The sequence below is a fragment of the Lycorma delicatula genome, chromosome 1 (assembly GCF_047948215.1).
Source record: "Lycorma delicatula isolate Av1 chromosome 1, ASM4794821v1, whole genome shotgun sequence".
Classification (NCBI taxonomy): domain Eukaryota; kingdom Metazoa; phylum Arthropoda; class Insecta; order Hemiptera; family Fulgoridae; genus Lycorma; species Lycorma delicatula.
The window spans coordinates 93,026,344-93,051,439 of record NC_134455.1 but is presented as its reverse complement, the minus strand read 5'-3'; the positions used below and the strand labels follow the sequence as shown (position 1 = coordinate 93,051,439).

At 30.3% G+C, this 25,096-nt stretch overlaps 2 protein-coding genes across 3 annotated transcripts in view; one reads left to right on the top strand and one right to left on the bottom strand.

Annotated features, from left to right (window-relative positions):
* LOC142318144 (uncharacterized) overlaps positions 1 to 25,096 on the bottom strand; it is a 73,003-nt gene that overhangs the window by 29,607 nt on the left and 18,300 nt on the right. Inside the window, exons 2-5 of one of the 2 annotated variants that reach the window (XM_075354685.1) lie at positions 13,622 to 13,732; positions 9,254 to 9,284; positions 3,125 to 3,342; positions 568 to 778 (exon numbers count right to left, since the gene is read on the bottom strand). In XM_075354685.1, the coding sequence (XP_075210800.1) occupies positions 568 to 778; positions 3,125 to 3,342; positions 9,254 to 9,284; positions 13,622 to 13,708 (547 nt within the window). In that variant the 5' untranslated portion in view covers positions 13,709 to 13,732. Of the gene's footprint in view, positions 1 to 567; positions 779 to 3,124; positions 3,343 to 9,253; positions 9,285 to 13,621; positions 13,757 to 25,096 lie in introns of those variants that run through there. The other variant, XM_075354686.1, reaches the window with a different exon arrangement.
* On the top strand, positions 22,925 to 23,545 carry LOC142317567 (uncharacterized). The gene has a single exon (XM_075354125.1). The coding sequence runs from the start codon at positions 22,925 to 22,927 to the stop codon at positions 23,543 to 23,545; it is 621 nt and encodes a 206-aa protein (XP_075210240.1).

Genomic DNA, 25,096 nt, shown 5'->3' with positions numbered 1-25,096 from the left:
GAAATGTTTATTTGTATTTAAATCTTATTATGAGCAATATCGTACTTGACTGAGCATTGTAATAGGTTTTGGTGATTAAATCATTATCCTTGAAAATATTAAGTCTGTTTTATACTCAATGCAAATTCTACTATAAAATTACAGTATAGTTATTCAAAGCGATACGCACTTATTTTCTTTAATCAATAACATTTAACCATAAATAAAATAGTCTGGATTTATGATTTGGATACTACTACATTTTAGGTGTTTTCAAACACATTTTATACTAACACACAACAAGAAAAAAATTAAAATTAGCCCTAATAAGGTATCATGAAATCTGCTACCTTACATCTGCTTGTTACAAAAAGAAGATACTGTCGGTGAAAACTTTATGAATTTACCTCCTGTTTATGTAACATAATAAGTAGATTAAAATAAAATTTCATAATTAAGTATCGAAATTTTCTTATTTTATGAAATAAAAAGAAATAAATATATAATAAATTCATGCAAAATGTAATTTAGAATAAAATTATTGACAGTAGTATCTTATAATTACTAATGACCAGATGTTTTAATTACCTACATGTCCATGCCAGATATGTGTTCCATGTGGTGATGCAACAAACTGATAACGAAAAGTATTGTAAGGAAGTATAGGGCATTGAGTAATATATGGTGTCCCATCCATATAAGGGGTTCCAACCTGATGTAGTCCATGCCAGTGAATTGTTATACCCTCAGTTTTCAATGTATTAATCACATCCACAACAATAGTGTCATTTTCACATACCTGGAATCAGTTTAAAAAAAAATAAATAAATTAAAGAATACATTTAATCAGACATCTATTTTTGGTTATAATGTGACAAACCATAATGTTTGAGCACCCTAATTAGGCAAATGAGGCTTTTGTCTTTACTTTTGCAGTGACAAAAGTTAGATGGTTTTATAAAAGTGGTAAAACTGCTTTTACTAAATATAATATTGTCGCATGTTTGCAGCTCGATCAGAAAGATTGACAATTTAGAATGTTTGTATAATTACAGTTTATTGGTTTAAATACATAAGTAAAACAAGACCAATCAATAATAACAACAATGGTGACAACAGTAGTAACAATAAGCGACAATGCTAAAGCAATTAATGAAAAATAGTAAATAAATATTAATCATAATGATCACAACCACAATAATAATCAATATAATAGTAATGATAATTACAGACAATAAAAAACATCTCACAATAATAATTATAGTGTTAATACTAGTGACATTTTGTCATAAAAAAATCCATTAGACAATAATGCCAATTGTTGACAATAATAATATTTCAGTAACAAACAAATGATCATAAATGTCAATCATAATAATAACCAGAGATTATATCCAAACGGAATTTAAAATAATCATCAGGATTTATTTACAGGTAGATAAATAGAATGGAAAAGCAGAATTCAGTCCCATAGCATGACCATTAGTCGTAACACTTCTAGCCACTAGTCTTATGTTAACAAACAATAGATAAGACAAGTATAAAGTTCTTTCACTCCAAATATCTTTTCTGTTCACAAATAAAACTACCCCAAAAGTTTGTGAATGAAATTTAGTACATTATTTATTTCACTTATAGTCTTACAGTAACTCACCGATAGTATTTCATGTTTACATGTTTACTGGAATTACTCGTGGTGTCACCTTAATTGTATCAAACTTAATTCACACTGGAAATTCACTTCTTCACTATCCTCCCCGCAGAATGCTGTCACTGAGTGACGTCTCACACTCACACCACAGACTCTCCTTGCTGGACTGGTTCGCTGAACTCATTTTTAACTGGTCTTCTTCAGGGTATTTATACTTCTAGCCTGTTTACCTGCCGGATCGGACCAAACTCGAAGCGTGAGAACAATCAAAGTAATTAAAAACTTTTTTAAAAGTGAGACAAAGTATGGGCACCTCCTAGTGGTGTTTGTTGGGTAACGCTAAGAACCGGGCAAAATGCATTTTTACCCATATGAAGTACGGGTAAAACCATTTATAATTACTAGTTTTAAGATGGAGGCCGACTGTTTTGAAACTCACATTTTTAGATCACCCAAAGTTTCAGGTTCTCTACTGACCAAACTGTTATTCTGAATAAATCACAATTCACTGATATTCTTTTATAAATTGAACAGGCTTTAATTGTTATTTATCTTTATTATTCTAACAAGCATGAGATAATGAACACAGTGGAGTGAAGAGGAACAGAGCCCTCTGGCTAGACAGGAAGGGCGAGACCGGCTAAATGTTACCTGATTGTGACGAGAAAAATAAGTAACCATATAGCGCGGGTGAAGCCACGACGGGGATCCTAATATATATATATATATATATATATATACACACGTTTTTTAAATGAATGTTAGTCCTTTTAACCCCCAAAAAATGAACAAAAGCCTAGATTTGTCAATTCTTTACACTAATGTTTTTAATTAATACTTTTTCTTTATAAAAGCATTCCAAAAAATATATATTTTACATTCTGTATTCTTTTTTGCAGTACTTTTATTTCAAGATTTTATTTAAAAAAGATTTTAAATGACACTGATTTTTGTCTTCATTAACTATTTAAAAAAAAGCTACAGTGTGCTAACAATAAAACAGCACTCAGTCTTGTTTAACTTTGATGGTATATAGAAATTGGTTTATTAAATGTGGAATCAACTGTTAGCATTTTGTCCATGCTTCACCTTCCAGGATGGTTGGTAATCTATGAAGTAATCCAGGAATTTCAATATAATATTGCTTCACACTACATTATGTTCTTAATTTTATATTATTATACAATCAAAAAAATTACCAACCAAAAAATCAAAAAAAGAGCATTAAGATAAAAATTAACTAAAATATATTTAATTTTACCAAGTAATAACAAATGTGTAAAAGTCGAATTAAGGACAGATTATTTTTTAAGCAGTAATATATACAGTCTAAATAACCTTTGAATGAAGAGGCCCTTGTGAAATAAGTATAAGAAATTGAAATATCTGTAAATATAGCTGTTAATTCCTAGCAGCACTTTTCATGCATCCACTTCAAACACTGTGAAACTTGTTTAAAAAATACAATAATAGTAATAAAATTCTGTTATTCACCTGTATATCAGGTCCAGGAGCTCTCCTATTTACAGTAATAATAGGTCGTTGAATTCCACCTCCAGGTACACATTCAGGCAAACTGCAGTCACTTTCATTAAAAGGGCAATTTTTACAATTTAGGCCCATACTATTGTAACTTTCAACAAGGAACTCATATTTACATATCATATTTTGACCAATAACACATTCTCTATAACATGGATCAATTTCTACTGCTACAAAAAAAAAACAGTTAAATTTTAGTATATATGTATTTTTTTTTTATAAATGTCATAAAATATAAAGTATTTTTAAATTATATTTATGTTTTTACTGAAACAGATTTAAAGAATGTAATATTTTATGAAAATAACAGAAAATCACAGTATTTCTGCTATGCTATGAGTCAAATATGAATCTCTCGTTAGATTCATATATAGTGGAATGCAGATTATCTGAATGCCAATTTTCCAGATGTCCAACTATCAAGACTGCTTACATCTGCACTAGGGAATTTTAAAAAATCAGTACACTATTTAAAAAATCTAAAATATTATTTAAATGAAGTTTTGATTCAACAGGAAATGTATTTTTATCGATCTTTGTTTTTAATTTTTTGCAGTTTATATAGCACAAAGTATAGATAAATTTTGATCTATTTTAAACTAATTATAAAATTAACTTTTGAAAAGTGATGGAAACATTAATTGATCAAGCCTGAACTATGATGTAATGATGTAAACACTTGAATCCAGGCTAACAGACAAAAAAGTTCATGAATGTTTGTCTATCACTATGGACTGGTTGGAACAACCAAAAGGTTGGAGGTGAATTGAAGACACTATGCAATTCTACACAGTTTTTTTTTTTTTGTTTAAAACAATTATTTGATCTTTCATATAAGATAAATGAACAACATTAAACCAAGAATAGATTACAGTTTTTTTTTTAAAAAAGAATAGTGTTTTTAAAGGTATTTTTTGATTATTGACTATCACTAAGTTTTATTCTATTAAGTGTACTGAAATTGTTTTGATTTTTTGTAATTTTCAGATATGATATTTTTTACAACACACAGTAGCTTAACTCAATTTCTCGTTAAAATACTTTTTGTAAGTTTTTAATAATTTTTTTAAATGACATTAAAAAATACAGTAGTAAATTTTAATTTCTTTTACATAATTTTTATAAATTTTGATTGTTTTGTTATCAAATTTCTACTCACTGGAATTTTTGTAACATGTTACTATATCTATTTTTATTACATTGTACATATATGTTCTGAGTATCTTTTAATTTTACTGAAATACATATTTATTTTTAATATTTCACATTTATATTGTGTCATACCCATTAAACATTAGAATGATATGCCCAGTCTGCATCCAACAATTTGCAGTAAGTTCATTGCCATATGTGTCTGAAGTATGGACTGAATGCACCAAAACTGAAGTCCATTGCACATTTAAACAAACACTTTAATGCCTGGCACTGTATTGGATATGCCATATGCAGAGAGACCAAAAACTGTCAACATGACTGAGACCAAGGGCAGCTGTAGCAGCTGTTGGTGTCATAACCCAAGAAATCCAAATCAACTGAAACTCCGTCTTTCTGCAGCACTGATAATTCCCAGAACATCATTACAGTGAATGCTCAAAGGTATGAAATTGAAACCATATCATCTAAGACTCATCAATAGGTTGAATGAAGATGACCCTGATCGCTGCCTGCAGTTTGATGAAGAGTGGCTCATCAAGTCGGAGGAGGATCCACAGTTGGAACAGAGTGTGGTGTGAACTGATTAAGGCAAATTCCACCTATCCATTAGTGTACAGACATAATTGTGTTTACTGGGAAACATCTAATCCAAATGTGGTAGTCAAGTACGATGATAAAAGTCCCAGCATCTGGCAAGGTGTTACATACCAAGGAGTCATTGGCCCTTTTTCTTTGCATATAGTATCAATGGTGAGAATTACCTGGAGCTCATTAGGGTTACTGTTTACCATTCACTCCTCCAGAGACCTCTTTGATCAGTTGTAGTGGCAGCAAGATGGAGCTCCCCCTTTTTATGTCACAATAGTATGGAATCAGTCAGACCAGGCATTCCCTGGATGTTGGATTAGATGTCACAGGTCAATCGAATGGCCAGCCCGCTCTCCTGACCTCACCCCACCAGACTTTTTTCTGTCAGGCTATTTAAAGGATAAAATTTATTCCTGCAATATCAATACACTGCAGGATCTGAAGGATATGATTACTGAGGAATTTACTGCTGTTCCTCATGAACTGTGTGCAAAATCGTGTGAAAAGCAGTGAATGGACACTTCATCTACAATTGTTATAAAGATCAAGGTATTTTTACCCAGGATGGGAGCATTACCATTACTGGATCAATGATTTTGCATTGACCAGCCAAAATATAAGCTATTTCAAACTCTCTCGGTACTAAAGACAGGATTAGGCTTCCTTAAAAACATCCCCAGGTGTGTGTTACATGTGAAACTATTCACATGAACAAAATATTACAAATATTTTAACAGTAGCACTTTAGTGTGTGCTTATTACGATGTTGTTTATGCAGTTATGCCATACAATACTGTCTTGTTCAGTTCAGCCAATAACATACTAGTAGAAAGAATCTTTGTTCTTTAAAAAAAGGAGTAAAAATAATTTACAAGGTACTTGTATATTATAACGGCGCTACTATCATTGGGAGATTATAACCAGTGCGACTGGTGGCGAGTTAAATAACTACTTTCTACTTCTTATCATTAAAACAATAAAACAAAAATATTTTTTTAAAGTTATCAGTGAACTTATAAGTAAAATGTGTGGACTTAGAATTTGGGATCTCCCAAGTTGTGAAGAAGAAGCTGTTAGATTTTTGCTGGTTAGGTTAGCTTAATTTGAATAAATAATTCAATTTCTAGTTTTGTGTTTCTACTTTATTCTTAACAGATTCCAACAGCTGTCATAAATTTACAGATCTATTATATATAACCTTCCAACCATAGTGGTGCTGTTATAATAGATAAATACCAACCAAAAATAAGATATATAATAAATAAACATCAAAACCCATCCCAAAAATTCCCGTCTAGTTTTGTAATATTAGTTGACTAAATTCTCATAATCATGATTTTGAAATGTGTGACTGTAAATTATTATGGACTTAGATTAAATTTGCATAAATCTATTTATAATGATTGTTAAAACTACACTTGATTTTAAAATGTTAAATGATGATAGATTTAAAATAGAGTTAAGAAAATATTTAATCAGTGTTTGTGATTTACAATTCAGATGAATTGTAAATCATTGTAGAAATAATTTAATTAAAATTTATATTAAGGCATTTTATTATGTTAGCTTTTTTTTTTTATTTAATGTCAACAACCTCATGGTAATGGCCAATTACAATTACTTTTTTTACATGATAGGAGAAAAGAATTTTTGTGGTGTATGAAAAAATACCAAGCCCTGACTGATATTCTAACCTAGAACCTTCCAGATGCAAAATGAAGACACTCTCATTCTGCCACAGAGGTTAGTGTATCATATAATATATGGTGTGTTTTTGTCCAAAATAGTTTGTAATGAAAATTATTTAAAACTATAAACTTTTAAAATGATTGATCCACATTTTATAAACAAACCATTTTATGACAAGATGGTCACAAAGGCAAATGAAAATAGTTTGAAGTATGGTAAGTTATATATAAAGTTTGATTTACAAATTTGGATTTGATTTGTTATTTCAAATGTTTATAGTTTTAAATTATGTAATACATAAATAGTTACATAATGAAATGTTTGGCAAATTTTGCTGCAGAGGGCTTTAAGTGTTCATTATATCTTTGTCTGAAATTATGTCCAGTTTGAATGATGTAGAACATTGTGCTGTTTGAGACAGTTCTGTTTATAATTATTGTACAGAGGAGTTATGTTTGGTTGGTGATTGTGTTTTGCATACAATTATTTATTTTGTTTAGTTTGTTGTTCTGAAAGCTATATTATACCCAATTTTTTAAATGTATTAGTTATTTTTTTCTGAGTCTTAATATATTCTAATTGGGTGTGTTTTGTTTTGGCTTTTTTAAATTTTATTTTGTGTAGAAATATTTCCATAAACGTGCTATATATCCATTTGTGTATACTAGGTATTTTAGTATTAAGTTTTTCTATGTGGAGGTTAAGAAAATTTATTTTTTTGTTGTTTGTGTTTAGCGAAGATGTTTTGTTTAGATATCTTGATAGTTATTTACATTGTCTTACACTGTCTTTGTAAACAACAGTGTGAACTCACATTTAAAGTAAAAAGACCACATTTTGACACACGTAAGCTTAATGAAAGATATAAAGATTTAAAAGAAAAACAGAAACAATGTACTAAATGATCAGTCAGTTTAAAACTGCCTCTAATAATATCTGCTGACACCAGTGTGGTGTCATTATCTCTGAGGATAGTTGTAAAAACAACTGGAAATGTTTTGAAGAAAGTTTTTAGAAATGTTTTATTATAAAATTTAGCTCAGTTTGTCATTGCAACATTTTATACTTTTAAATATTATCGCTAATCATTGTGGACAAATAAATAGCAAATTAAAAATTTTACTAATTACTTTTGCAGTTATCCGTTTTTAATTAAGTAAATTGTTGTTAAATGATACGGTGATTTATTCCAATTAATGTACATTAGTAAAACCTAAACACATAAGTATAAAAAAAAACATATAAGTAAATAAATAATATACAGTTTTAACAAACTGTTCAGTCAGACCTCACTGGAGGATAACCATATTTTTGATGTATGAAATAATATGTAACATAATGTATTAATTTATGTAGTAATCTTTAAGAGAAAGATATACAAAATTATGAATAAATTGATTCAGCTGCAAGAATGAAGTATAATGATTTATCTCTTGTGATAGATTAGTGATATAATATGTATTATAATTGTAATAAATATAATAATTTGGTCCTGGAAAACTGCTTCTTGTTCAAAATGTTGGTGTTTCAAATATCCCATGAATAATTCAGGGAGTAACATCCCTAGGAAGAAAATTAGAGAATGTAAAGTAAGGATTAAAAGCTGTATTTAAATTAACTGATTCCCATGAATCTTCAAAGTTAAAAAATCTTGTGTATATTTCCATTGTTTGTTGTTTACATTTATTAATGATTAACAGCAGTATCAGTCACTATGAGTTAAAAAAATGTTGAATTTTAATAAAAATTGACACGTATGGTTTTCAGTAGATATTTAACTGTTTTATACTGTTGAAAATGCTATGAGTAGTAAGTACTATACTAGGATTGTTCAAAAAATTCTTGACCTGACAAGAAAAACACAAGATATTTCAGAAATGTTTTTTTAAATTTTTAACATAGTCTATGTAAGTAGGTCTAACCCTTCTTGAGAAGTGCTGTCAGTCAAATGCGTTTTTGGTTGACTGTTGATATACGCAGCACCCATGGAATGGAAAGGTTTTTCAATATTCAAGACATTCTGTATAACGTAGTATGGTCTATCGAGATGTTTACAGTATTAGCAAGCTCCTGTACTTTCAGTGCTTAACAAATCTCCAGCAAACATGCAATAAAACAAACAGGTCTGAAACTTCACGAATGCCATTTAAAAAATTATAATTAAAAATATCATAGTCATCTGGTCAAACAAACCATCTCTGCATCAGGCAAATAATTTTGCAAGCGGCTCTTATACTGTGTATATTCATATAATGAAGTCTGGTTTCAAAACCTCATGCCTAATCAGCATAAATTTGATGTACAGATCATTTTAAAACTTATTTTTATAATGTTGTAAAATACAAACATATTTTACAAATTTATTTTTGTACTTTATACTGTTAATAAAAACAAAACAACAATTTTCTGATTTTTCACTCTATTTCTTATGTGGGTAGTACATATGTATATTTAAATTACTTTAGAAAAAGTAATGATATTAATTTCTGTAATGAATGATGAAGGATAAGAAAAGGTTTATTTAGCAGTTTAAAAGCATTGTATTAGAATATTTTAATTTATTTCTAATATTTATATACTACTTATTTATAGCTTAAGAATAGGTGTTAGTTAAATTCTAATGTTAATTTATTTAAATTAAATCCTTACCCTTTCTATGTAATAACAATTTCTCCTCTTTCTGAAACAAATAAATTAATCTAGTAATATTTTCTATCTATTTCTTTCAGTCATTTTGTTTCTTTGTCATTCACTCATGAGCAAGTATGCAAACACACACGCACCCTAAGTTCTAACAAATTTGAATTTGACACTCAACTCTAAAATGTGACTCATTAAAGACCAAATTTCAAACTGAATATGAAATACCATCTGTACAAGTTCAAATGTAATTCAACTGTTGTATCCAAATATCAATTGCGATATGCCAGATGATGTTACTAAATTACCCTAAAAATAAGTAAATCTATACAGAATGATTTAATTTCAATGAATAACTAAATTAAATTAAATATTTAATCAGAGCTTTTTATTTTTATTTACATCAAGTGTGCTTTTAACTGCACATTGTAGCTTTCATCAGTATTATTAATGCTGCTGTTATTGCATTATATTTACAGCTGAAGTTACTGCTAGGCGTTTTTCTTTTTTAGATCAGAAGGCATATCTTTAAAGTATAGTTAAAAAGTATATTACAGTATATTAGACTAGTATCTGTTTATTCAGTTATTAGTTTTATGTATATTCATGGATTTCATTACGTTCAAGATTGGTCTTTTTTAAAGATAAAAAAAATTATTCCCTGTTACATATCATTCTATGTAACAGGGAAGCAGATAGTGGAACTCCACTTTGAAAATATTTTAATATAAATAAAAGATACTTTCATTAAATAAATACAAAGAAGTGTAATATAAGGTTATTTGAACAAAACTAGAAGTATGCACAAGAATCACTTTATTCAAGAAAAAATCAAGCAACAAATTTGTATTTCATTTGTTAGATAATCTTTATCAGTGATTATCATTGTAATCCTACTGGATTAGTAAAAATAAATAAAAAAGACAAGATAATAAAAACAAAGTTGAAATAATAAAAAAGAAAAGTTACAAAAAATAAAGTTTATCTGTAATTATTAAAAAAAATGGAGAAAACCTTCCCGATGAGCAGTCCAAACAAAAGCAAAATGTTGGTTTTAGAATATATCTCATTCCAGTCAAACTCACTGCCACAATAATGCTTTGTTTGATGTCCTTTTTCCCGTTAAAATTAAGATTTGGTTAGGTTTCCCAAAAAATGAGTAATTTTGCAAAAACCATTGAGGAAAATTTAATAAGGTATTTATAAAAATTTTCCTGCCACTGATAGTCTTATACTTCTCATGTAATACCTTTTTAATTTTTTTAAACCAAATCATGAATACTGTATAATATTACTCAGCAATATTAAAAAGTAAGATAACAGCTTTTTTATTCTTGATCAAAGAGAAATTTTATCATTACTTATGAAAATTATTATTTTTATCAATAATTCTTCATTTTTAATTCTGGAATTATAATTTTTTTTCAGTAAATGTAATTACTGTTTACCAATTAGCCTTGTCTAATCTCAGGAAAATTATTCTTGAAACAGTGCACTTGATGAAAACCCAACAACCATGGTAATACAATGTAATATGTCTTTTAAAATATCAACATAAAGTTTAGCTGCTGCAATGAACCTTGAAATTTAGACCACATTGCCTAGCACACAGTGCCTGTTATCCAAACTGTAAACATTCAATTTAGTTTTCACACGCAGAAGTAAATTACTTTTTTGTAAATACAACTTATTATTTTATGTTACTGGACGGTATTATGAGTTAATTTTAAATATCTTTTAATTCTGTTTATACTTCATAAATGATTAAGAATTTTACCATAAGAAGAAATGTATAGTATATTTTTAAATGTTATAAAAATGAAGGCCTATTCTCAACAAGTATTATAATTATGCCAGCAGACAAAGGCGTCTCTCTCCATATATATATATATATATATATATATTTATTTATATAATTAATTTATATATATAAAATAAATAATAATTATATATATATATATATATGACTATAGTTTATCGTTAATTTATTTATTGTGAAAATAAAACGGACAAGCCAAGCATTATAACTCAGGAAGTGAATCACATGTTTCTATGAATCATATCAAGAAATAATATACCTATATTGTTTGCTATGTGCTCATAGTTATCAATACAGCCAGATAAAATAAATAATTACCCATAAGCCTACATAATTGAATGTTTTAGTATGATCCAATTAACTGGTTTTCCTGACTTGTTGATCCTGTACGAGCATTTGTGCAAATTACGTTTTTTTTTTATTCGAGTTTTGATCGAGAAAAGGTAGTCACGTTTTATAAGTGTTTTATAATTACGAGTAAACTTAAGTCTACCATAAAAACTAAAACGGCATCCCCGGGAAATAGTAAATAAGTGTGTAAGTTTATGAAAAAGAAGATGATCAGTTTCCGAAGTCGGAAAAGGAAGATAAACAACTGATGCACATTAAAAAATGTGAAGAAAGAACAGCAGATGCATGTGGGGTATCGCGATTCCAAGTCCAAATTGTAAGAAAAGAGATAAAGCGGTTGCTAGAAAATTAATCGAAAATCTGGCGGACACTTCTTTTTCTACTGCAATAAAATACAAACCCCGTGAAATGCCTGTAACGAGACTAGATGGCTTTGCCAAGTATGTGGTGAGACGTACTCAAAAATTTCATTTTGATAAAAATTGGAAGGTGTAATAAAGTTAAGGAAACAGAAGAAGCTGAATATATGAAACAAGAGCACATTATTGACAATACTATGGAATCATTTATTATTTCTTTATAAGAAGATAGTGAAAGTGACAGTGATGATTTTGATAACAGTAACCTCGGAAATTCTAATACTTTTTGCAAAGTCGATGGCGTTCACCCTTTTTAATTAAAATGGCTTATTTTGTTCGAACATTTAAAAATAATTAATTTCTGCTGTAATTTCCGATTGCATTATATAGTGTATTTAATTGTTAGCTTGAATTTTCTTTTGAATATTTGTTTGAAAAGGAAATGGAACACCAGCAATCAATGAAGGCAACACATTTTGATTTGCATGTTATACCATTTTATGTGTAGGCCTACTATTGGAAGGAGTGGGCGGGAATCAGACGAGTGTTCTATTTATAAAAGCTCTCGTAACCAACAATTTTTTTCTGGGTGAAAGACAATCCTCACTTTCTTGAGGAAATCGAACGCCATTCGCCTTATGTTATGATTTGGGGTGGGATGATAGCTGAACATTTCCTTTGTATTTACTTTTTCGATGACGCAGTTAATCAACACAGTTATCTGAGAATGATCGACGAGTGGTTGCCTCCAGAATTAACGGCAAAAGGGATCGCTAACATCATTACATTTCAGCGGATGAACAGCCGGAGGTGGAGGAGCATACAGCTGTGCTTTGAACATGGAGGAACAGATGTTTTAGATCAATAGAAGGTAAGCTGCACCTATCATAATAATTTCATAACTAGAGTATGGGGATTTCCTGGTCTCTCTGTAAAATTTCAGCTTTACATTAGCCCTTCTGTAATTCTTGTCACATTTACCATTTTTTAAAAATGCATAACATATTTTTTCACAGAAAATGGTCAGATATTAATTAAATATTCTTCAGTGAGCCAATTAAATTTGGCCTAAACTTATATATGTATAAATAATTAAATTTAAAAATATAATAATGTTCATTTATTAGCTAGCTATACACTGAGGTGATTAAAATTTCAAAAAATTGTATTCTGCGATCCAATACTAACACCACAATACAATACATCTTATGAAGGCCTATTTGCTGTTAGGTATGAAGCAAATGTTATGTAAAAGGATAGTAGAATGATTGCAGCTCTCGCTGCCATGGCACCAAGCATCAGCATTTTTTGCACCACCTGCACACTTTCTCCAGATTAAACCAAATTCCTAGTCCCTCAGCATTACAGGGCAGCCGCGATTATAACTGATATTTTTTCATAGTACTTTCTCTAGATCATCAATTTTAGTAATACCAATTAAAAAAAATTGCTATTACTAAAATGATGAGAAAGATTCAAAATTGTCTTAAGAAAAGGTAGAAAAAAAATTGCTTGTAACATGTTTAAAAATAGAATATAATCTGATAAAATAACCCCCCCCCTCAAAGCAACCTTATGGGTTAATTAAATTATAACGAGCATATTCCTATTGTTCAATAATGATAAATCCAAAACAAACATTTATGGGCAAACATATTAGCATAAATATTAATCTAAAATTAAATTATAGATAAACAAAATCTAAAAATACTTTTTATTATTAACAAATGAATTAATAATAGTAAAGTATTTAGTAAGCAAAAGCAAATTTTCTTTAACTAATAAATTTTAATTTAATTAAAAGATATAATTATATAAAACTAAAAGTAATTTAATTAGAAAATTTACCATATATTTCAACTTAATTGATTTGGTGTTCTGCAACCAGCTTAATAATTGAACTGTTACGTAAAAGAATTTAATCTGAAACTCCATTCCAAAATGCACAATATCTCCTACCTGTTGTAAGAAGAAGATTAATAACGCAATTTGTTTTGTTGAAATGAAGCACGCAATTATTAAATTACTTATTTTATGATTAGTACTACTTTTTATAATAATAATAATGAAATATCAGTGATTAATCATCATATTTCTCATAATCCATAACATCTTTAAAAGACTTAAAAACTCATAAAATAAAGATAGTATTCATTGAAGAAGAGTTCATTAATTCTCATTTCTTTCAGATTATTATTATTTACTGAGATATATAAAAAAAATTATAATTGTATCACATATCAATTATCATAATTGATAGATAAATTTAATAACATAGAAGGAAAATTATTACAATAAAAATCTTTTTAGATAAAGAAAATTACAAAATAAATTAATGATTATTTAGAATTTTAAAAAAATTCACTGAAAATATGACTTAATGAAAATAATAACCAAAAAAACCTTTTAATACATGTTAATGCCTGGCAAAAGTTCTATTGCTTATTATAAGGATTACTTAATCAGTATTTCTTCTTGTTTGTAACACCCATTTCAATCTGATCTCAAAATTTTTAAAGATATTATGAATAACCCTGATTGACAGTTTATTTTATAAAATTTGAAATATTTAGTGAAAGGCATTTTGGGTTTAGAAAAGGCTTTTCAATTAGTTGTTTTAATTATTTTTTCTTTTTCAGATTTCTTGGTTAATAATTATTATTTAATGTTTTTTATTTGTTTTATATCTCGCCACAGATTTATTAACTGCTTAGAAGCTAAATTAAAAACTGTAGGAATTTTTGTTGACTTTTAATTTTAAGACTTTTGATCTTGTTTATCATTTTATATGTTTGCTAAATTGCATCATATTGGTAATAAAATACCTTTTCTAAATCTGTTGAAAAATCTTACCCAAAAGGTTAAGAAAAATGGTTTTATATATTCACATTTTGTTTATTGAATCGTTTGGTCGGAAAAACATAACAGGTGTTCTCCAAGGCTAAGTGTTATGTCCTTTATTATTTATAATCTTTATAAATGACTTCACTATTTTCTGTATGAGATTAAATCATTTTCATGTTTGATATCATTATGGTATTGATTTCAAAATTGATCACTCTGAACTCCATGGTGGAGTGGCAGCATCTCAGCCTTTTGTCCAGAGGTCCTGGTTCAAACCCTGGTCAGGTATGGCATTTTTCATATACTACAAAATTTCCATTTCATATTCCCATGCACAAGCTTCAAGCTTATGTGGTATATTAATCATCTAAAAAAAACTTTAGAAATTATACTTTGATATCATTAATTCATTTTAAAAACTAAAAATTGGTTTTCAGACAATAAATTATTTTTAAACACATTAAAATCAAATGTAATGAGCTTTCATTGTTGAAGAAACAGGCATTTTAATAGGTTATATTTTAATCCATGACAAGTCATGGATTAAGCATGTAAAAAAGGCTAAGTTTCTGTGTATTACCTTTGATGAAAGCTTGAGATTGAGAACACATATACAAAATACAAGTGTTCTCTTCTAAGGTAGTTGTTGCATGTTACCTACCCTGGAGCCACCTTCAGAGGTGGCTCTAGATACAGCTTCACGCAACTCTGTTTAATTTGATTACATTCATTTCCTTTCTTTTCTTTTGATATTATTCATTAAATAGAATAAAATACTCATATTGAAAAATGTTTATGGATGATGGGAAAAGTAATGCATATTTTTGTCAAATTCTTTAAAAAGAATATAACAAATTTTAGGATGTTTTAAAAATATTTTTACTATTTTCCATTTACATTTATGAAATAGTTAGGTAAGTAAACTGTAACATGAATAAATTCAAATGGAATAAGTGTTCACATGATCATATTACAAGATTATGTTCTATATTTAAAACCATCTTGTCGTGCTAGAAATTGAAGTATTCTTAGTTGGTGTTTCCACCTTTGTATAAGGAAGAAAGATTTGGATTTCTGGTTAAGAGCAAGAGGCTGTTTTTATATGGTGGGGGAATTTCCTGAATTTAATGGTAATTTATAATTTTTTATGGAGTAACACCTATCATTTCTTTTCTTTACCAGTGTTGTTTGTGTCAATTTTCTCAGTGTTACTAAGATAGGATAATTTTATAATTAATATACACAAACAATAATTTTAAATATTGTAAATTCAAGCTGCTTACATTTGAAGTTTTTCGGCTCTAAGTAATTTAAATGGTGTAGTTCATTTTGAGTCAAATATTGTTGTTGATGCCTTCATTAGTACATATAACTGATGTATAAAATAATTAAAAATATTGTGTTTATTACATTTGCAGTGACTGACAGGTTAGTAATTTTGGTTTTAATATATTACAATAATTATTCATTCTTTCATTCTCTGTGTTCATGCATTCCTGAGTTACATACCTCATCTTCCTCATTAAAATATGTAATAATTTCATATCCAAGATCATAAAATAAAAAAATCATTTTTTAGCCACTGTTTTTCTCTCTCCTCAGATCAGATGTGCCTGTTATTTTTTTTTATTTTTCAGGAATGTTATGCAAAAAATATAACACCTGTATAAGATGTTTTACCATTAAATATTTCCCAATTATATGTTTGTGATTCTATTATTTCCCAATTCATCATATATGTGATAAAAAAACGATACGGTATGTGAATTTATCATATCATATATACGAGGTCTGTAAATAAAGTAATGAAACTAGTTTTTTTGGCAGCCAATGTGGAAACACTGTAAAGTTACTAGTAAATGTAAGATTATGTGAACAGCAGATTTATATTAATATTTTTAGTTTATTGCTGCCACATGAGATGTAAACAAAGTTTTTGTGAAACATGTTTTTGTTTTGTTACAAAAGTGAGTGATACTAATTATAAGCAATGTTGTGCAGTCACATTTTGTGTTAAACACGGTGAGAATGCTACGGAAACTTTTTTAAAATTGAAAAGGGTGTATGAAGATAACGAACGCTCTGTCATGAGCCCAAGTTGTTAGGGGGTGTAAAGTATTTTCATATGGCTGGGAATCAGTTGCAGAAAAAGTTTGTGAAAATTGGTTCCAAAAAACCTCACTTTTGAACAGAAAAACAGCAGGGTGGAAGTGTATCACAATCCTCTAGGGCGAATTGAAACTGATCCTGATTTTCTAAAAAATCTTATTACTGGTGATGAATTTTGAATATTTGAGGATGACCCAGTAACCTAACGCCAGAGCAAGGAGTGGCATACTTCAAACTCACCACATCCCAAAAAACCAGAAATGAGCAAATCAAAACCATGCTTTTGTTTCTTTGATAGTAATGGGATTGTCCACAAGGAGTTTTGGCCTACAGGACAGACTGTAAATTTGTATGTTTACCAAGTTACCAAAGTTATTCCCAAAAACTGTGGAAAAGAGTTGTCTGTGTAAGACCAACCATCAAAGACAACTGCATGCTGTATCATGACAATGCACCTTATCACTGCACTCTCAATTAGTGAGTTTTTTGGCAAAGAAAAACATTCCTGTAGTTCCTCAACTACCTTATTCACCTGACTTCAGTCGCTGCGACTTGTTCCTGTTCCCGACTTTAAAGAAATACCAAAGGATACCATTTTGTAAAAGTAGAAAACATTAAAAAAAATGTAACTGACCATCTGAAGGATATTCCAGTTTCTGATTCCAACACTGTTATGAAGAGTGGAGAAAACCGTTTGAAATGTTGTGTGGCTTCCCAAGGGAATTATTTCTAAGCTGATATAGTCCATGTATAATTTGATTGAAAATAAAATGCTTTTCTGAACCAGTCTCATTACTTTATTTACAGACCTCGTATTTCATATGGTAATATGAAATATGCAAAATCCCGCTAACCACATATTGTCATTTCACCATTATGATCATGCAGTGTTTTGCTATTTGGCAGGTCCTGTCATTTTGTTGAGTTCAGGAACAATTTTTGTTCCTACGCTAACTGTTCATTAGTCTTCTATACCTTCCATTCATAACTTTGTAGATTATTTTTATTTTCTTCCTTCTTTTCTTCATTTGTTACATCAAGAGCTGATGTTAATAATCAATCCTTTTGCTCTTCAAAATCCTGTCATCTTTCTTCCTCTGAACAGCATGTATATATATATATATATATATATATATATATATATATTCTATCTACTTAACAGTCCGACCTCCTCATTTTTCTCTTTGAGACCAGTTTTATTCTCTCCAACTTCCTCTATATCTACATTTTAAATGCATCAAGCTCTAGGATTATTTTTGATTATAATAATCATAGAATAAACTTTCTCACTCTTTATCTGTCATTTGTGTTTTGCATCCATACAAATCATTATACATGTTGTATTTGAACATTCATTTTCCTCATCTTTATGTTCATACCTCTTCATAATAATCATTTATTTTTAATAAAGACTACTTTTGTCATTGCTATTCTTGTCTTCTGTATTCTATTCTTCCAGTTATTTATTTTTTATATTATTTTTTTACCATTAATGTAAATTTAATTAATCTCTATAAATATTTATGTGTACAAAATGGTATCTGGCAATATAATTCAAGTTATTCTAATTGTAAAATATATTTTAATTAAAAAGACAAATCATCCACTGATGTAATATAAACACATTAGCATTATTAGCTTAACTTTTTACGATAAAATGTATGTTGCATAAAGAATTTTGATGTCTTAAGTTTCAGTGTAAATCTGAACTTCTTAACAATAAGAATTATTTTTCACTTAATTCTCTTTAACTGTACCTTTTAACATGTTCTATTCTTCCTTTCTTTACTTTGCTGTCACCATCTCCTTTCTCTTGATTATCCTCACAATTTTTGTTTTTCTTATATTTGTTTTCATCTCATTATTTTTTCTTTTTACTTGATGCTTTTATTTTCCTTTGGGATGCTTCACTTTCATTTTTTAGGATCACTTATCATCAGCAAATCTGAATGCTCTTTCAATCTCCATTCTTATTCTTTCTTCTTCTGGTATGTTGTTCATCATGTCTTCAATGAACAGATTTTGTAATGTTGATGATTGACAGCAGCTTTTTTACCTCAAAAATTAGCTCTAACCAATTTATCATAAATCTGTTTACCATTTGCAGTTGTGCGTCTTGTGTGATGTATACTATTGGACCAGCCTTTTTTACCTTTTTTTTTTATTACCTTCTTTTTTTTTAAGTATTTCAATCAACTTACCCCATTTGATTCTACCAAATGCTTTTTATAAATCTATTAAAGAAAGACCAGAATCATACATGAACCAAAGTTGTATTACTTTGTAGATATGTAAGAAGGGCTTGATTCTCTATAAAACACTCCTTCATGATCCCATTCCTTAATTTTAACAATTAAGGAACTTTTCTGCGATCATACAATAAGCATGTAAACAATGTTTACTGTAAAACCTATGTTTTTATATAAAAGGTAGATATCTAAAGATTGTTCTACAACATATAATATTTTTTAAATATATAATTTTATTGTTTTTTCTTTGTTTCATTTACAGTATACAACATAAAACTGTTGAAATATTATAATTCGGTAATGTAGACTCTTATCAATTTAATCATGAAATGAAAAACTGTACAGTGAATTGTATGCAGCACTCTTAAGTCATTTACAGGTATCAGTACATCAGGGTGACTTTGGCTGTTGGCATGTTACCTTACTTTTACAAATTGTTTAGTTTTCTTCTTGAGACATTGGAAATATTTTAATTATAAGTAAATGTAATCTACTATCTGATGCAGGACTTAACTATTTATATTTGAATGTGGGAAAATGATTAATATAAGTAGAATATACTCTTTTTAAACTCTGCAGTGATGAGTGGGTTGATAAAACCTTATGCTATTTTATTTATTTACCACTACCAGTAGATATTGTGCATATCAATCCCATCTTTCAATGTCTTGAAAGAGCTTCCTAAAATTGACTTAGAGGTTGATGCAATTTTCCAAGCCATATCTATGGTGTGTGTATAGGATGGAACATTGTCCATGTTCTTACATAGGAATTATAAAAAGAAGCTCACTCAGTCATGGATAAAAAGGCACTATTCACCACCAAAAAAAAAGACCATCTCAATCCCCCCCCCAACCCCCTAATGGGAACGCCCACCTTGTGACATGTCTGGTTGCCACACCGCCCCCCTCCATTCCTAGCCATTATTGGCTTAATCGGAAAACATATTCTTGCCCTCAAACTGATTACATTCTATAGTCATCAGCCGGTCTCGGTAAGATGCCACTGATGCAAATGCCTCAGAAGACATTCTCATCAGTAAATTCCACCCTGTCTTAGCCTTCTCCGAAGGCATCGGACTCCTACTAGCACTACCACCTAGCTCTCTAGAACTACTCCACAAACCCGCAGAAGCACAAAGACCCCTCGCCTAATTTTGCTGCCACCTAATGCATATGCCATTATGATTAATTCAGTACATCGCCTTGCTACGATAGCAAATAAATAAATTAGTGATTGGAGTGCAAACCAAACCTAAAAAAATACCAAAATTACTATTTACCAAAATACCATTTTCAAGAATAACATGTCAGGCTCATTAAAATTAAGTGGTGGTTCCTCATTATCTATATCACTCACGTCAAATGTACTGTAGCATATTAGCATGCTCAGGCCTTCAGAATGCAGATTATATTCACCTTTATAAATAATAACTTAATTTTATTCCCCACAGAAACTGGCTGCATAATGAAGATGGTTACTGTTAACGAAAATAACTCTGTCTAGTGTCATTTATACCTAGATGATTTGCATATGTCACATCCAAAAGAAAAACAGGGGCAGATAGTAGGTAAATTAATGAGTCCTTTACATACTTTCTTTGTTTATTTTTCTGTGTTTAGCCTCCAGAACCAGAGGATGAATGTAAATGAAATGTAATCTTGTACAGTCTTAGGTCAACCAAGATGGTCAAGAGAGAGAGAGAGAGAGAGAGAGAGGTTGACCATTCCTAAAATGCATGGTTAATTGAAACCCAACCACCAAAGAACACTGGTATCCACAATCTAACATTCAAATCCATATAAAAGTAACTAACTGCCTTTACTAGGATTTCAACCTTAGAACTCTCAACTTCAAAATCAGCTGATTTGCAATTATAAGTTCACCAGTAGACCAACCTGGTGGATTGTCCTTTACACTCTGCTAAGACTCAGTAAGGGAAAAAAAGGTTTTCATAGTGAAATAAAAAATTATAATCAATTGGAAATTAGGTAACACTAAAAATTAAAGCCATATAATTAGATGTAAATAAAAATCCAACTTATTATGTTGTCAAAAAAGCAAAACATTACACAATAATTAAACATTGCAATTGATTCATTAAAAAATTACACGAAATCATAATACATAAATACTGTTATCCAAAAAATGATAATTGCACCTCTGATGTAAATACTGAAATTAAAATTTTTAATTTGTTTTCTGAAATTAATTATTACAAAAATATTGACCAAAAATTATCTGAAACTTTTCCAACAAAATTTTGATTAGCGCCAATATTGACGGCCTTCTATAATACTTCTAATGACCATTTTTCAGAAGAAAAATGCCAAATTAAAGATGGAAAATTCTGAATCTAACAATCCAGTCTTACTTTTAGTGGAATCTATTCTGCCCACCTTAGAATTTTCAAGTACCATTAAAACTCCTCATTATAGAGAGCCCAACCAACTTTTTTAGAGGAGTTGGCGTATCTTAGAAAATCCTCAAATTGTAGAGAAACTGGAAGTGTGTCACAACCCACAAATCATTGTTGACATATCAGTTAGAGGTTTCATTATTGTTAGATTAACTTTACTTCTGTGTATATTATTGCAGTCTGTTAGTCTTTAAGAAACAATAACTTGATAACATACTCTCATAAGATGGACAAACAGTATATGATATATATAAAGGTTCATACCTTCCCTAAATTTTCTTAACAAATAAACTAATAATATTAGCTGGTGTGTTAACACAACTGAAGAATATACAATGAGTTGAATACTCCTTGTTTTTTTAAATTTTGAATAGTTTATCTATTTGAAGATGACTAAGTGTTCTGAAAACAAATAATTATGATGGTAGATTTTAATTAAAATTAGTATGATTGTAATAAATTTCACAATTAAAATTGTTTTATTTTATTCAGGTGTCAGGTTGTGTTACATAACTGATGAATATGTAAAAAGTATATAATAATAATAATAATAATAATAAATAATACATCCAACCATTCATTTTACACGTGACTGAATCTCGCTCAATTACTTAATTGATGCAATAAATATTTTAATAAAAAGCTTTCCAAAATTGTTCTTTAACAATGTGTCTCAAGTATAGCATTCTCAGCAATGAAAGTAAATATGAAAAAATAAATAAATAAAGTAAAAACTAAATATTTCATAAGAAATGATTAAATTTTATGCATTTTCTGGAATATTTTTTTATGATAGTAATTTTTTAAGATATTGTTGGCTCAACCAACTGATATTTACAATTCCTGACTTGATGACAGATTAGACTTTGTTTATCACATAACAATTTAAATAAATTTGAACCAATGAAATTGAAAATGTTTTTAAATATACTTCTTGGACTTGTAACCCCAATTCTGATCAGTTACTCTCCTTAATAGTTACCTTAACTCTTGATACACTTTACTCTCAATACCTCCAAAACAGTCCATTCCAAAATATAAAATAGCAAAATACTTCTTGAAAATACTGCATATTTCCTCAGAATTTATTCAATCATTTTAGTTAAGTCAACCATTTCACCATCATTCTCAAAAATATGTTTTTTTGTGAAATAATATTAAATTTTTTATACTTAATATTTTTTCAACAGAAATGAAAATACAATATTCAAAATAAACATGCTAGAGAAAAAATATGTATGATTCTAATCCAGACCATCAGTACTTCAGTGCAACCACAAATAATCACTAATTTAGATTAACTAAAAAAGGAAATTTTTAATACGCTTTACGGTTGTGTTCCAGTTTGTTTCATAAAATCCTTTGAGTGAAGAATTTGATTTCTAAATACTCTTTAATAGATTGCAGGGAGCAAATGAAATGTCTGGATTGCTGTAGTTCTGATCACCGCACTGGATGCGTAGGGTGCAACAAGAGAACGGATGGCTAAACTACTGCTCTCAAATGCCAATCGAAGTCTCCTTTCGCATGATGGAGGAAATAGCCAGAAACGAAAGAATGGACATTGTGGTGACCACTGAGCCAAATTATAGGACGGCGGCCCGTCACAACTGGCTTGCCGACGCATCTGGCGATGTGGCCATTCATAATGTCAGTAACAAACTAGGATGGCAGCTTCTCTACAGAGGAGATGGTATTTTGGCTGTGCTTTTGCCTGATATGGTCTTAGTATCTGGTTACATAAGCCCAAATATTACTCTAGATACATTTGAGCAATACATCTTCGAACTCACCGGAGTATTACAGCGGGCAACAAAAAGAATCGTCCTAATGGGAGATTTCAATTGTAAAGTGACATTAGCGGGGAGTAACCATACAAATAGAAGAGGAGAAATATTTGGAAATATGATGATGGCTGTAGGTTTGGTATGCCTTAACGATAACTCCTGCACATTTGAGGCAAGAGGACATAGATCTGTGCTTGACCTCACTTTGATTAACAGTCGTTGGGACCCATCACTCTTCCAATGGAGAGTCCTCAGGGAGGAGACCGCCAGCGATCACTTTGTAACACTGATGACAATGAAGGAAGCCTTACCGCCTATTGCCTGTCCTTGTGGGTATCCGCGTGGACAAATAGTGGACAAATAAATAAAATTGTAGACAGAGCTGCCAACAAACTGTCTGACGGTAGGGTAGTCACACCGTCAGTTCTACAAGATATTATAATTGCTGAAATGGCAAGAATACCGTTGTCCAATACACGTCGCCCAGTCTACTGGTGGAACGCTGGAATTGCCGAACAGAGGAGGAAGCTTCAACTCTGTCGTTGAAAGAAGCAAAGGACATTCAGGAACGGAGGCCTGGCGCATGAAATGGCATCAATGGCATTTGCTGAAGCAAGGCGTACCCTCAATTATTTAATTAAGCAGGCAAAAAAAAACAAATGGAGAGAACTATGCACAGAACTCGATAACGATTCGTGGGGACATGCATATAAGCTGGTCACAGGAAAACTGGGGCGACAGTTTCCTACCCTAACTATGGAGAATGCTAGGGCACAATTAAATGTCTTATTTCCGGTTGATGACCCTGGAATAGCTGATTTGATTGATTGTGATGGAAGAAGATTCACTCAGACCGAAGTTGCCACATCTATTGGAAGATTAAAAGACAAGAAAAGCCCTGGTCCAGATAACATACCAGCTGCAATCCTTAAAGGACTCATGAGTAGAGTTCCCTGGGAAATCACAGATATTGTGAACTATGGAGTACAAAATAAACTGTTTCCTGACATATGGAAAACATCCAAGGTAGTTTTCTTACCAAAAAAGGCAGTCGACGCACAGACTATTACATACAGGCCACTTAGCCTTATAAATAATATTGGAAAAGTGGCAGAAAGATTAATAACAAATTCAATTATAGAAGAGCTCGAAGGTAATGATGGACTACAAAGGAATCAGTACGGTTTTAGAAAGGGCAGATCTACTTTGCAGGCTTTGGACAGGATTTATAAATGGGCCCTCTCCACGCATAGCGGAACATGGAGAACGCAAAGAATACCACTATTAATTACACTCAATATCCAAAATGCCTTTGGTACTGTCAAATGGGATACTATAAGGAATGCCCTGGCTAGAAGAGGCATTAGTAGTTGGTTACAGAGACAAGTTAGCGATTATCTGAACAACAGATGGTGCACTGTTAACACCTTGGAGGGAAGCTTGAGACATCAAATTTTTGGTGGTGTACCGCAGGCTGGGCTCCTTTTTTTCCTTTTTTTTCTGTCCTGGGCTCCTTGCTGTGGTTAATAGCCTTTGATGATGTTTTGAGGCTGAATTTACCAGATGGAGTTGAAATCATAGCATATGCTGACGACTTGGCTATACTAATTGCTGCAAAAACTGAGATCGAAATTGAGACTAGTGGCAATAGAGTCCTGGAGTTGATTCACGCCCGGTTGGGCGAACAAGGCCTGAAACTAGCTGTAGACAAATGTGAATACATTTCTCTTACAGACAAAAGGCACATCAGAAACTTAGACTTGAAAGTGAGCAATCATCCTGTACGTCGAGTTGCACAAACGAAGTACCTTGGAGTCATCCTTGATAAATCCCTGAGCTTCAGTCCGCATATAGCTGACAGATGTGGTGCAGCAGAAAAGTCATTAAAGGCTTTACCTGGAATATTATCTGGCAA